Source organism: Poecilia latipinna, unplaced genomic scaffold (assembly GCF_001443285.1).
Source record: "Poecilia latipinna isolate Pla-1442-1.1 unplaced genomic scaffold, P_latipinna-1.0 Scaffold235, whole genome shotgun sequence".
NCBI classification, from domain to species: domain Eukaryota; kingdom Metazoa; phylum Chordata; class Actinopteri; order Cyprinodontiformes; family Poeciliidae; genus Poecilia; species Poecilia latipinna.
In genome coordinates this window covers 81638-96232 of record NW_015112851.1, presented here as the reverse complement: position 1 = coordinate 96232, position 14595 = coordinate 81638, and the positions used below count along the sequence as shown (strand labels likewise).

Sequence of the window (14595 nt, the reverse complement as noted above, 5' to 3'; positions counted from 1 at the left end):
CCAAGACAAGGTCGCATTAAACTGTGAAGAGTTTTAAACAACCAGCTGTGCAGAAAATGGAGGAATCTCTCAAGTCAATATCAGATTTAGTGTTTGTATCTTTAAGCTACATAATGACAGCAAATGTTATGCCTCTGACTGCTTTCCAAGCTCTCATAAACTCTGTGAGGAACAGACACACATTGCTGAATAACCACAGGCTCCATTTAGCTGTAAAATACAGCTGGAGGAGGAAAGTGTTTCTTTTACAGCTCAGCCATCAGCTTTATGCCTCCCTGCTTCAGAGAAACGCTCACATCACGGCCCGTCATTTGGAAGGAGCTCCGCCACAGCGGCTAATGCACCTTGTTTCTGCAAATAAGGTGTTTAACAGGAGATGATTTTAGTATCATGCTGAATGTCACAGTTCTGGTAAAACCGAAATATTCTGATGTCTGAACACATGGGAGGTGAAGTCAGCAAATTAGAGCAGCATCAGATTCAATTAGCTTCGTTAATAAGGCTTGATGACACCACAGATAATATTTAGTTACTTCCAGACACTGAATCTAATGAACAGCGTCTGAAAAAGAGGATTGCTGGTGTTTTTAATGACAGCTTTAAGCACAAAATCTAATGTGTGCTTAATATCTAAACCTCATGAATCCAGGATCTTATCAAAGCAAACAGCATCTTTATGCTACAGCGATGAGTCCAGTTCAGACGGGAACCAACAGAACCTGAAATGTTCTGAGCCATTTTACCAGCAGCCGGTCCGCACCGTCTCTGGGGATTGAACTCGTCTGTATTCGTTATCCAGGTTGAAGTAACTGGTACCAATCAAGCCTGGAAGATTTTGTTTTCTTCCAGAAGAGGCGTTACATCAGGGAGTCCAACGTGCGGCCCGGGGGCCGTTTGTGGTCCTTGGACTGAGTTGGTGCGGCCCCCCAACAGCAGGTTGAGAATGATTTGCTGACTTTTTATTTTAATATCAGGGTGAAATTATTACCAACATCATTTCCTCATAATGGGAAAAAAAAACGATTGTCTTTCTATAACCAAAATATTATAATAATAGAACCATGTTTATTAAGAGATTTTACTGACTTTCAGATAACTTTACTTTTCTACAATAAAAACACAAAAAAATCTATTTTATTTGCTTGATTTTAGTTTTCTTTATTTTTGTTAAGCTGTGAGTTTTTCTGAATGAACGATTTTGTTCCAGGTTTGGACGTCCCTGTGTTATATGATAAACTTATGATCAATTAAGGTAAATTTAAAACACAATGTTACTTTTCCAGGAATCTTCAGTTTAGATGTGCTTAAAAATGCATAAATAAAATAATACAAACACTTTCTAAATGCTCCCCTTTAAGCTATTCCACTAAAGTAACAGATTTCATAAAAGATTAAATTAAAAAAATGTCATATGGTGCGCTGAATATTTACACATTCCCACCATAATTTCCAGCCCATATCCATCTGCTTTAAATAAATGCATTTAAAAACAAAAAGCCAACTGTCAGGATTTATGAGAGAAAAACCTTTCAGAAAATTTACTCCCTTCTGTTTTCCCATGTTTTTGCTCAGCCATACGGCCCATAATGCAGCCGGCTACCATCCACTGGCCAGACCTGCCAGGTGAATGTATTTATTTATTTATTTATTTATTTATTTATTTATTTATTTATTTATTTATTCCTCGTGGTAGAGCTGCTGAAAAATACAAACTTCTGCTGTTCAAGATAACATATTCCTTTATTAATCCCGCAGTGGGGAAATTTACATTGTTACAGCAGTACAGAGGACAGAGCAGAACCAATATAAAAATCTATATATACAAAAAAATACAAGTGAATATAGAAATACTGAAACAGTATTGTATGAAATATAAAAACAAATAAATAAATTCCAGGTTTATTGCTTGTAGGCCAGAGATGTGAGGGCTGTAGATATTAATTATTTACTTAGTAAATAATCACATCCAGATAGTTTGATTCCTTCATATTCAATAAGGTAAATATTAAGTGTTCATTATTAGTGAACTACACTCACACAGTGTAAAGTTTATTTGAATCAACTCTGAAAATTTTCTTTGTGTCATTTCTACCAATGTTGAGAATATTTTTAAATCTAAATTTGTTGAGGTGAATAGTTTCAGGTTAAACTGCTTTCAGGCTCCTCCAGTTAAAGGAAGTGAAGACAAACTTAAATCTTTTTAATGCTACGTTTTTCTGTTTTTTATTTGAAATCATCTTCCATTTAAACCCATTTCAAATCTTTGCATGAACTTCGAGTGATCCCAGAGTTTTAACAAGACAAAATGTGGAAAAGTTTAATTTCTTTACAATCCCTGAAAGGTCATGGACATAAATATGGACATTCAGTTTATACCTACATCAGAAGATGTACTGTTCATGTATTTTATGATCAACATTTGCTACATTTTATGTTTGAATTAAAAGAAAATGAACAAAAATGAACTGGATGCTTGTTTTTGTTAAATTTTTTATGGACCAGAAAAAATACCAAAAAAGTAAAACATTTTTCGTTACCCATGATCCGCATCAATTTATCCAAAGCTGAAACATTGAAAGTTTCCTCTTCCACATTTTAATAACAATGTCACATTGTTCATATAGTTTCAACAAAGTGAGGCGACGGTTATGGATGGAACAAAAAGTGAACCTGAATTCATGAAAATGTCATTATTTTGAATGAAGATCCATTTTTTTTATTGTTCCGTTTCAATGAAGTAATTTGATGTCATTGATTGATTAATTCAGCAGGTCAAACCCTGAAGACTGAAAAAAATAACAGATAAAAGAGCAAAGATCATCAGCAGTCAGATCAGAAAACAGAGACGATGTTTATCAGTGAGTTTACAGAAGAAAGAGGGAGAGAAGATCCCGATGAGAAGACGGAAAAAAGACAAAGACCAGGAACAATGGGTCAAATCATCTAGATCTACTCTTGACTAATATTTCTGTTTCACCTCTAAAGGACAAACCAGAGCAACGTTGTGTGCTGAAGCAGAAGGACAGGATTTAAGCTGTCATCAGAGACAATGGGATGTGGATGTCGGATCAACATATTCACGTTTTCTTCCTGTCACGGCCACACAAAGCCCGGCTCTCCACCAGCTGTGCCACTAAGTGAATCATTTTCTAATTGCACTTTTAAAGAGGAATCTCACGGATACTTTTGTTCGGTTTTGTCTCCCGTTAAAGCTTGTGTCAGTTTCACTTCTGCTTTATGTTTTACGCTGCTGCTTCCTGCTCGTAGGATTATTCAGTCTTTCATGTCTGTAATCATATCTGCATAATCTCACATCAGGATGCAAACAGGTCCTCAGCTCAGAAGGTTAACAATCCCTTTGGACAAATTCTGCTTTTTGATTCTGATGCATGTCCAGTTGTAGTGTTTGGTATCGTATTAAAGGGAACACTCTTGGTTTTTATTTAAACCAGGTCTTAAGTCTCTCTGACCAGCGCAGAGGTCACTGGAGCTTGTTAAATCAAAAATAACTCAAATTTTTCCAAACCTTTGACTAAACTGGGTTTATTTCTTTGAGCTCAGTCGTATCCAGAAACATGAGGGACAGTTAAAGTCTTCGTTAACAGAGGAGCCATGTTGGGATAACTTCCTGAAGCTGGAGATTCAGAAAGAACAGGAGCTTCTTAAAGAGACAGAGCCCCAATTTCAAGGTGTTACATCAGCAAATTTATTTTGAGTCAAATATATCATTTTTATAACAACTGAAGATAAGATGGTTACTTAATTATGGTATAAAATGTACACACTGTCCCTGCAAAACACATAATACTTCCTCTTAAATAAATTTCAGGTAGGTTTAGCACGTAGTGCTCAATGTTTTCTGATGAGCCATTAAAAACATTCGAAGAAAAAATATTCCATGTTAAATAACCCATATCTCATGTTTCTGTAGCTGTAAGCAGCGTACAGTGGGAAGGACTTGAATCTGCCCCCTGCTCTCTGTGGTGTATATTTTAACGTCTGGGTGAGGAAGTGGAACGTCTCAGTGGAAAGTGGAGTCGCTGATGTGCACTGCTGCGTTTGGAGTTCATGGTGGGAAACAAGCACAGCTGCTGTTCCTGGATTAAACTACAACACAGTGAAAAATGCCCTCCTGGCTGCCGTACCTGCTCAATGTAACAAATGAACACCTGCAGCTCCTCTTTACCCCCATTTCCTCCTCCTCCTCCTCCTCCTCCTCTTCCTCCTTCTCCCTATAGAGTAGACCTCCTTTCCAAGCAGTCCATTTTTTAATCCTGACTTTTCTGGGTCGTCTCTTCAGCTCAGAAGAACTCGGGAGACTTGTCTGTTTTCTCTCAGTCTGACATCTTTTTCCTCACTACGCTGCAACTCTTTGACATCATCAGCTTCGTATGAATTTCTGTCTCATTATCTGCTCCTGTACAACATTAACCACATTCATCAGCCCAGTGGGTAGGAGCCTCCCAGCTGTTCTTTATTTTTATTCTAATGCTTCCCTTGCTGCATCTGACTGGCCTCTGTGTGGGTTTAAGGTGGAAAATAAAGTTAAGACTTAAATAAAATATAAAATCATCAAAATTTTCAAGACACAGAAAGTGACAGAAGAGGGAATCAATTTACAGAAAATGAAGTAAATCAGCTGCAACTCTTTGAGTCATATTACACAAGAGGGGTATTAAAACAAATGATGAATAACTTTCCATGGAAAATATTTTTCTTTCAGATATTTACATTTTCATCGGAATAGTTTCTGTTTTGCAGGAAAAGTAGCAAAAACAGTAATTCTACATTAGACCAAAAACTCAGCTTAATGACACACTGAAACTCTTTTTAGATAAATAATTATTGTTGAAATTCTTCCTGTGAATTTCTGAAACTAAGAAATGACTTTTTCTAACTGTGTTTAAGAAATAATTAAATAACATTTTGTCCAAGAAGCTGCCAGAAATGCATCCCTTGATAAATATCACACAGAAAAAAATGAGTTTATCCAGATATAATTTGTTTCAAGCATAATGGAATATATGTTTTATAAAAACACCCTGAAGTTTCCTTCTTAGTCAGTTATTTAGTGTTTGAAAATAAAATATTTGAGTGTTAATAAAACACAGATTTATCTTGGATTGTAGATTAAGCTCCTAACCGAGATGAAACGTTGATTCCTGGACTTTGATGTTAAAACCAGAGCTATTCAATTTAGTTTCAGTTTTTAGCTCAATGAGACAATGAAAAAAACTGAAGTTACATTATTTAGCTTTTTATCTTCATTATGTTGCCCTTAAAGCTGAGATTTGCAGAACTTGAACAAACATCAACATTTTTCCAGAAATAATTCAATGAAGATTTTATATCTGCAGCATTAATTTGTGGTTCCACGTCTGAACTGTTTGGTTTGGATTCATTTCATAACAGTCTATTCTGTGTGAATTTCAGAAATTCTCACTGAATTATTCCTGCTTAACGCTGATATTTTCATCACATTCATACCCCAAACGCCAAACTGTGAGTATTCAGCTATAAGGACACAATTCTGCTTTATCTTTATTTTTGAATATTGAAGTTTAGTGTTTAGAATAATTTATTTCATTGGTTCACACCTACAACAACCAGAAATCCTATAAAAGATGAAGGTCTAGTTGAGCTACATTCAACCATTACTTATAAACCTTCCTGCAAAGTGAATTATGTTTTCCCAGAATTGTGAAATAAAACCAGTTTGATTTGCTGCCTTGGGTTTAGCAGCCAAACAGGAAGAAACCCATCCGAAAACCAGAGTTTGGATTTTCCTCTCTGAAGGAGGAAACAGAATGAAAAGCGCTCCTCCTTCACTGTGCTAAACTGAAACACTTCCTTTTTCTCTCCATTTCCATGCACAGAAACACAGCTGACTGCAACAAGTGTACATTCAACAAAAAAGTGTGAAAACTGACAATGAGAAGCAAAACATGAGAAAGAGACCAAATAAAGCTCCGATTCTTAGAAACCTATTAGATTCCTGGGAACCTTTTTACGTTTGTCCCTCGGATGAACAGGTGCTGAATGCTGATCAGGGCGGCGAAACGGGGGATCGATGGCTGCCTGAGCGAACATTCAATTTGTCATGTCTTACATGTACGACTTAAGGCAGGTGATTCATCTCCACAGTCAGTCTGTCAAGTAGAAACCAAACACCTGAGGTGATAGATAACACATACAGCAGCCGACAGCGATCATCAGTGAGATTACAGAGACATGAGCATTAATGTTATATGTTTATTCTCATTTATTCTTATATCACGTCTTGAAGTCATCATTTAGAAGTTATTTTTGACCAATAAAGGAAAGTTGAACTAAAAATAGTTGCCTGCATAGTGTGTGATTTCTGGACTTTTTAACTTTTTAAGAGCCGACTGTAATTTATTATTGTCTGTAGCCTCATATTTTAGCTTAAAGTGGCAAATATGAAGTTCAGTGATTTGTGAAATTATGCTCCAGTTTTATGTATTTGATCTGTTACATAAACAGGGTTCTCACTTTGTGTAGTATTTTAATTAACCGTCATTTCTATTTAACACTACAAACATATCCAGTAAATGAAATAATAATTTATTATGATGTAATGAAATATCTTCAAACTGCAACCAGGTGTCGCTTTGTGTCAGTCATATTTAAGTTTTTTGTTTTATTGTGACACTCTCTTCCTGAGAAGACGGACAGACTCTGGAGCTGACTGCCATGTTTGTCCCCCCTGCTGTTTTCACAGAATGGTACGATCCAAAATTCTCCCTTGTGATTGGCCAGTTAAAACTACCAATCAAAACAAGGTTCTGCTGTGTGCAGGGTGGAGCCACTGAGAGTGAGAGCTGAGCAGCTAAAGAAAAAGTGACAAAGACTCTTGATCATGACCTATCAACCGTCTTACAATCAGATGGTTGTAAACTCCTTCCACCACCTCTCGATGTGCTTAAAGACGCCTGTCTTTAAGCTCAGACGCCTTCAGCACATCACCACAACAATACCGTTCCAATATGCCGTTCAGAACCATTCTCAGGAATGTTGGACTGAGAATAGCTCATAAGAGAAGCTCAGAGACTCACACTTCCACCAGGTGTTTACTAATCGCTGCTGCCGCTAGTCTGCAGGATCTGTGAGGCTGCAGCTCAGAGAAGGAGCAAAGGTCAAGGCATCCCTGAATGGTTGCCACAGGAGATTCAAGGATTGGATAAACTGGATAATAAAAGTTTTCAGTCTGTCTTGGCCTCTTTTAAAGGATTATTCACTTCACAATTCATTTTATTTGTTGTTTCTGTTTTGTTTATTTATTTTGGATATTTAAAATGTATTCCAGTTGCAGTGATAAATGTTTATTGATCTTTGAGAATGTGTTCTTGCATTATTACCTTTATATTGATCAAAAATGGTCTCAAAAACAACAATATTATCGTAATAACTTCTGTGACAATTTATGGTTCATCAGAATTTGTCATTGTGACAGGCCTAAGTTGAACTAGAAATGCTACATAAGTTAAATTAATCTACCACGGAGCCGGACTCTGACACAGTGGATTGTTTAGAAATCTCACAGTCACGTTGCCAGTATGAATAAATGTGGGTTTCAAAGTAGCGGTGCACAAACCAGCAGATGATCATTTATTTATAGTCAAAGTTTTTTCCTCGTACATCTTGCTAAGATGTAGCCACAACCTGACCGCGCTCCCTTTGGAGGTGCTTGATCTCATTTCATGTCTGAAGCATTAAAACCAACTCTCAACTCATCTCAACTTTATGAATACTGCAGCAGACGGGCGCTAACGCAGGCGTGAACGGGACCAGGGAGAGCAATGGGAGTGGAGAGAAAACAAGTGGTAAAGCAATTAAAAGGCAATTTGTGAAGGAAGGACAGAATTAACCTGCAAACCGGGTTTTCAAACCATGGAGGGCAAATGACTCGGAGAGAATGAAAGTCTGACAGAGAGATGCAGAGACAGAGAGGCGGAGAGCGAGAATTAACCTGCAATCAAGCCTCTATTTAGCTGCAGTCAGCCACAATCAGCAACCATATTAGCATTTAATTAGTCTGAGAGCCACAAACCACGGCCTGCCGCTTCGCTCTGATTACCTCATACACTTCTGTCAAATCTGTGTGTAGCTGCTGAGCATCATCTGAGCACATAAAGTCCCATTTTCACAATCTGTGTCCAGACATGACAAAACCTGCAAGAAGCAAAACTCCACAAACAAAACGCTCAGCATTGTTTTTATTATAATCAATGAAAATAAACCTTATTTGGTAATGACATGATCAATGTTACCGTCTTTTTTCTTACACCATCTGTGTGTCTCTGAGTTATTAGTTTTAAAATACACTCATAAATATTTCTTGGGCTTCAATACATTACCAGTATCAAGGTATAAAACTTTTTAAAGGTTGTGAAAAGTTGTAGTTTCAAAGTTGCTATGAATTTTATTTACTTCATGAAGTGGACAGTGTGAATTAATCAGTTAATAATATTCACGTAAATATGCCAGATTTACCCAGAGGCCAATTTCCATCTGATGGAAGGGATAAAAAAATCATTTAACATGTATAACAACATCCATAGCCTATGATTTATGACAGAATTTAAAGAATAGCTAAAAGTAGTGTAGTTTACAGTAAATATTTATATTAAAAGTAAAACAGTCATGTCTGTAAGAAAAAAACATGTAAAAACATTAATTCGGTTTGGTTTGACTTTATTGAACGTAGTGAAATAAAAGCAAAAACAAAGTTATATACAAACAAAATAAACTGAAAACAAAAGCATCAACAAAGAAAAAGAAAAACAGTAGTGAAGAGTATTTATATGTTCTAAGGAGAGGGTAGAAATATGAACCCTACCCTAATCGGCACCAGAAGATGATCCATCTTCCAAGAGACTGAGAGGATCACTGAGTTTGTCAGCTGCACTGATTTTACCAATGATGCCAGGTAATATCTGCAGTTTAAATGTTCCTCTCTGATCGATATTAATCCAGTTTACTATTTCTACCTGCTTATTATCTGTAGTTGCAATGATTCAAAGTATCAAACTAAGAACCAGGAGGAGCTCAGGAAACAGAGTGAACTCTGGAAACATGAAGGAAAGTCAATGAAAACGAGAAAAGAAATGGTGTGATGGAGATGAGTCTGTGGAGGAATGAAAGAAAAGGTTTCATGACAGTAATGAGATTTACTATAATCTGGTTTGGAGGCAGAAAAGAAGATGTTCTGATTTTGGGAGTAGCCACAATGGAAATAACTTAAAGAACCTAGTGGAGCTGTTTAGAGACAACATTACAGAGTCTTAGCTTAGATGTGCAAAGAAGAGGCATGTTAGATAAGTGATGGTGGATGCATGGCTGCCAGGCAGGAGCAAAAGGGACCAGGGAGGTTTATGGATGTGGTGAAGTACGATAAGCAGAGGGTTGGTGGAGCGGTGTGTCTGGGATGGTTGGTCTGCTGGTGACCTCCGAATGCAACAGAAGAAACAACGACTAAGAGGTTAAAATGTTTTAAATGTGTGTTTGTGCTGAAGGCCACTTTAAACTAGAAACCACCCAGAAACATTAGACGGCTTGTGGTTGCAGCACTGGGAGAGAGATTAACATGGCAGCCATAATAAATATCATGACATTCTCCACACGCAACGCATCAGCTGCTCAGCTGCAGCGCTCACCGCCTGCTGGATCGAGAAACGCTGCTGAAGCAAAAAGCAGCGCGTACACAGGCATGAGAGACGCTGCAGTGTAAGGTTACAATATTTATACCTTTAATCCTAAAGATTTCCAGAACGTGTAGCTTCTTTCTACCATAATGCAAAACTATGAAGCCTATGCAAATGATTTGAAGATCATTTGTAAAAAAGAAAAAAAATCGGATTTTGCTGAGTTTTCACCTCACATTCACATGCAAACAGATAAAGTATTGACTCAGGGAATCAGAGTGAAAAAGCACACCACACTCTTTAGTTATTCATTTGTGGAAAAAATGAAACCATGAGTCATTTTCCTTCCACTTTCTAAATTATGCACAACTTTCTGAGCCTATCACATAAAATCCCAATAAAATAAAGAAAGTTTTTGTTGTAATGTAGCAAAATGTGTTGAAACGGTGTGAATCGTTCTGTGCTTTTCTGTACCACTGTTCTAACCTCTTATTGGTTATAATATTGATATTTCACAATTTTATTTCAACATGTTCCAGTGTTGAATAATGTGCAGAATACAGTTCAAACTTTACTCTAAATGCCACGGGATCCACATCCAAGTAAAAATCTTCCTTCATCTCTCACATCAGACTGCATCAAAAAGATTATCTACTACTGCCGTTTTCCAGACCAGATTAGTGTGACGGCAAACCAGGAGTAATAAAATTCAGCAATAATACCAGTCCAGATCAAAAAGCATTACATCATCATAAACTCAGACAGGCTCCTCCTCTTCCTCTAAACTTATCCAAAATGTCTCGATTTTAGCAGAATGTATGTCACTGAAGTAGAATCACCTGACTGTAAAAATGAATGTCTATTTTCAAAAAATGGTGGTAAATGTTCAACTAAGACCCAAGTCATGAAAATGGATCATGAACTAGTTAATTCATCTAAGTTTATTTTTGTTTGATACTGTGAAATCCAAAACATTTCATCGTCTTTACCTGCAGCTGGAGGCACAAAAACTGATGTTTTACTGTGGATAAATGATAGATTCAGGTATAATCCTTTCATTAGTTGAAGATTTTAGCTCCACTTCTTTACTGTAAACCAAAGTCCTTTAAAAATGCTGATCCAAAATTGGAATTAAAATGTAATTTAAAAACATCTGAACTCTGAAAACAGTCAGGTCAACAATAAGCTGAATGGATCGAGAAATCTTAGAACAAATGTGATTGCTTCTGGGATAAATCGGCCCAGAAATTATCGCAATAACCGATAATATTGCTTTGACATAATTTTCAAGTATTATAACAGTAAAGGCACAATAATGCAAGAACAGATACTGAAAAACCAAACAGAAAGACATTTTAAACAAAAACAACAAATAAGACATTTTTAGAAGGACAAAATTGTCCTTCAAAAAATGACGAGTTGAAACCAAAACACCAAACTGAAGACTTTTATCATCCAGCTTTTGGAAGAAAAAGAGTAGCAATAACTTGTGCAAATGGAAATTATTGAGTTCATTTCAAATTAATGATGAATTGCTTATTGCAGCAGGCCTACTGTGTGTTCATGCCCACTTACCGCCATCGTCCTCATCGAAGGAGTTCATACAGGGGAAGTAGATGGCGAGGGCCTCAAAGGACGCCGAGAGGCTGATGCGGCTCTGCGATCTCTCCATGTATAGGCCCGCCGTCGGGCCCGGGTCGGCCGGCTTGGCCAAGCGCGGCTGGGCATTCTTCACGCGGAGTACGGCTCGCGGCGTTTTGGACGGCTGTCAGCTGCCCCCACGGCAGATCCACTTCACCCCGAAAAGAAGAGTCGGAACAACAACGTCAACACCGACTTAAATCGGTGCAGATTTAGCTGCAGCAAAAGTTACGGAGGAGGAAAGGCTTGAATGCTTTTAAAGAAGCAAGCTCCACAGGTGCTAAACATCCTAGAAAAAATAAAGTAGTGTAGCAAGATACGAATGCTTTCTTTCTTCGTGTTCATGCAGTTTTTGTTGGAGAAGAACATCTGCCAGTCATTGCGAGTCTCCCTGGTTTCGTTCTTCAGTAGATACTTGTAACCATCCTGCTCTTTTACCCTCTGTGGTCTTCAGAAGTCATTTCCTGTTGGATTTACTGGCGTCACTTGGTGGCCCTTACCTGCATCTTTGCAACAATTAGATTTGATGTTGCTCTTCTCAATTCACAGCTTACCTCTGAACCAACATCCTCCATCTATTTTACACATCCAAATGACTTGTGATCTTTGGTTTCTGCAGAAGGATGAACGACGGGGTGGTAAAGGTGATGTTCACGCCCTGCATGAACCGTCTTGCTTTCCCAGATGAATCAGAGACCTCTCTTCTCGTCGCCTGGCAGTGCTGGTTCCTCCTGCTTTGGGCAGAGTCAGTGCTTTCCTTTCATTCAGAGAAACTGTTTTCCCAAATCCGCAGATGCCAGCTTCGTCTCAGATCAGGTGGGCCACCATCAGTTTCAGCAACAGTTGCACCTAAAGAGCAATCTGTTGCTCCGGTCTGTCTTTGGAACTGTTTCACGTTGGATGCATGTGTTGATGTTGGAAATGTTCAGAAGCTCGTTTGTTTCCAGGCTTCTCCGTTGCTCCTGTGTGGCTCCGTTGCCGTGCCGATGCTCCTCTGTCTGCTCCAAAGGCAGGGAAGGACAGAGAGAACGGTGGAAGAGAAAGAGAGGAAGAGGCTGCGCTACGGAACGGCGAGACTCTGAGCGGACTCATTCACTGGTGAGCGGCAGAGACAGAAAGGGAGGGAGGATGGAGGATAGAGGGATGGAGGAGGGAGAGTTAGCAGACTGCTGCTGGCAGCTGGACCAATCAAAACATGGATGAGGGAACGTGGGTGTGGCTAGGAGGAAATCAAGGCGGTGAAGGGCAGTGCAAGTTTATAGTGTCTCTGCTGCCTCCTTTAACTGATCAAACATTTTTTCAGCAAAGATGTTCAAAACATGCATTACAACACAAATACAACGAGCACAAAAGCAGCAACACAACCTCCTGACTCAGGATGTAGAGACGGTGGAGACGGCCAGGAAGAAACCTTCAATCAGCTAGAAGGGGCAGAGAGGACAAAAGACGGCTTGGGCAAAAAGACAGAAGCACTGGGGCAGAGTTCCTCCACCGACATACGGAAACAAAAAGTTCACTAAGGAGTTTTTATGCCAGATAATCTGGTAGACTCAGTTCCATTGGGACCAAAACTCCGTCATCTGCTCCACCTCCAGCTGCTGTGGTTCTCTCTCTCTCTGCTCTGAGTCAAACCAACCTGTTCCCCTCCTGGCCTGTGGGGGCGCTGCACCAAGAACCACTATAGGAAATGACACAAGAACCTCTCAAGACACTGAGAGCAACTTCCTTCTTCACCAGATGGAAACAAGATGGAGGATTTTAGCGGTTGGAGGATTTCTCTTTAGTCTTTGGCTAAAAACCACAAGACATTTCTCCCGCTAATGCTAGGCTAGCACGTTTGTTTTGACTGTCTTTACCCAGAATGCCTTGCGGTGTAGTCCATTTTGTGCTTTTAGAGCGGTCTCCGGACCATTAGGAGTTCACATATGCATTGGAACCAAACCAGAGTTAATTTTAATCGAATTGAGACCAGAGTTCAATTAGCATTCACACCAAACAAACCGGACTTTCTAGACAAATGGACTGGAGTTTGATTAAAACAGGCTGAACAGATCTGGAGTGAATGCACCCAAAGTTACCAGCAGCAAGAATGTGGTTGACCTTTCTGTCAAAACCTTCGATCTCCACCAGGAGAACCATTTCTGTTTACATGAAATATGCAGAGTGAACAAAGTTACTGGATCAGTTATACAACAGCAACAATAACTGGAAATAATTCATTCATCTATTCATGAAAGATGAAAATATCTGCCTGCCATTCTGCTTTTAGAAACTATTAACCACCAGTAAACCTGCAGTCTGAGTGAGAAGTGCCCTGTTGGGAACATGTGGAATAATTACTTTCCCAATATGAAATATAATTCAATTAGAGGATTTTTAAGTGGGGAAAATAAAAGATAGACATCTGATTAAATAAATGCAGACAGTCTAAAGACAGAACTCAAATTACAGCTGAACAAAAGCTCGTCTCTGCAGTCATGGGGTAAAAACCCTTAACCCTAACAACCTACCCTATGAAACGACATTAAAACTAGTTCACAGGTTTAGTAAAGAAACAATAATAAAACAACAGTAGTTTTAGACATCTGCCATGCAAGATATTAAATCAGCAAGTTGCTCTCCAACAGGGTGTCCTGGGGTTTATTTTCTAGGACACAGATAATTTAGAAGCTGTGGACTGACCCGCTTCTAGAAAAGTTTCCAAAATGTCTTTTTGTTAAAAACATGAAAGCCGTTCTTTAAGTCTCCCAGAGTTTGATCACAAGCCTTTTTCATGCACATCTGTTACCCGATGGTTCCAAAGGCTGTGTCTTTGTTGAAATCCTGATTGCTATTATATTATCATATTATCATTTTATCTGCAGATGCATTTATTACTTTTTGCGTGTCCCTTTCCCGTAATCTCTTCTCCTAAAGGAGTTTCTTTCCTCGTTTCTCACTCTTGGCCTGCCGTTGCGCTTTCTGCCTGTTCCTGTTCCTCCTGCTTTCTGTGCAGCAGAAAGACAAAGGAGGAAGGAAAGAGCCTGTGTAATCAACATCGCTTTGCAGGGCTCCATTCATCTCTCTGCTTCCATAGATAGAAGCCATAGGCGACACATGCACACACACAAACACCGGGACAAATAAACACATGCTGCACTGACTGAGACAAATGAGCAACTTCACACAACAGCACAGAGGAAATCTGGTGACTCATGTATTTTTCTCACATGTAATTACACACACACACGCACACATACACATGCACACGCACACACACCTACACACACACACACACACACAGAAATAT

At 38.8% G+C, this 14595-nt stretch overlaps 1 protein-coding gene across 1 annotated transcript in view; it reads right to left on the bottom strand.

Annotated features, from left to right (window-relative positions):
- rims4 (regulating synaptic membrane exocytosis 4) overlaps positions 1-12439 on the bottom strand; it is a 45671-nt gene extending 33232 nt beyond the window's left edge. Inside the window, exon 1 of the mRNA XM_015032244.1 lies at positions 11241-12439. Coding sequence (XP_014887730.1) covers positions 11241-11337 — 97 coding nt within the window. The 5' untranslated portion in view covers positions 11338-12439. The remainder of the gene's footprint in view (positions 1-11240) is intronic.
- Positions 12440-14595: the final 2156 nt, after the last annotated feature.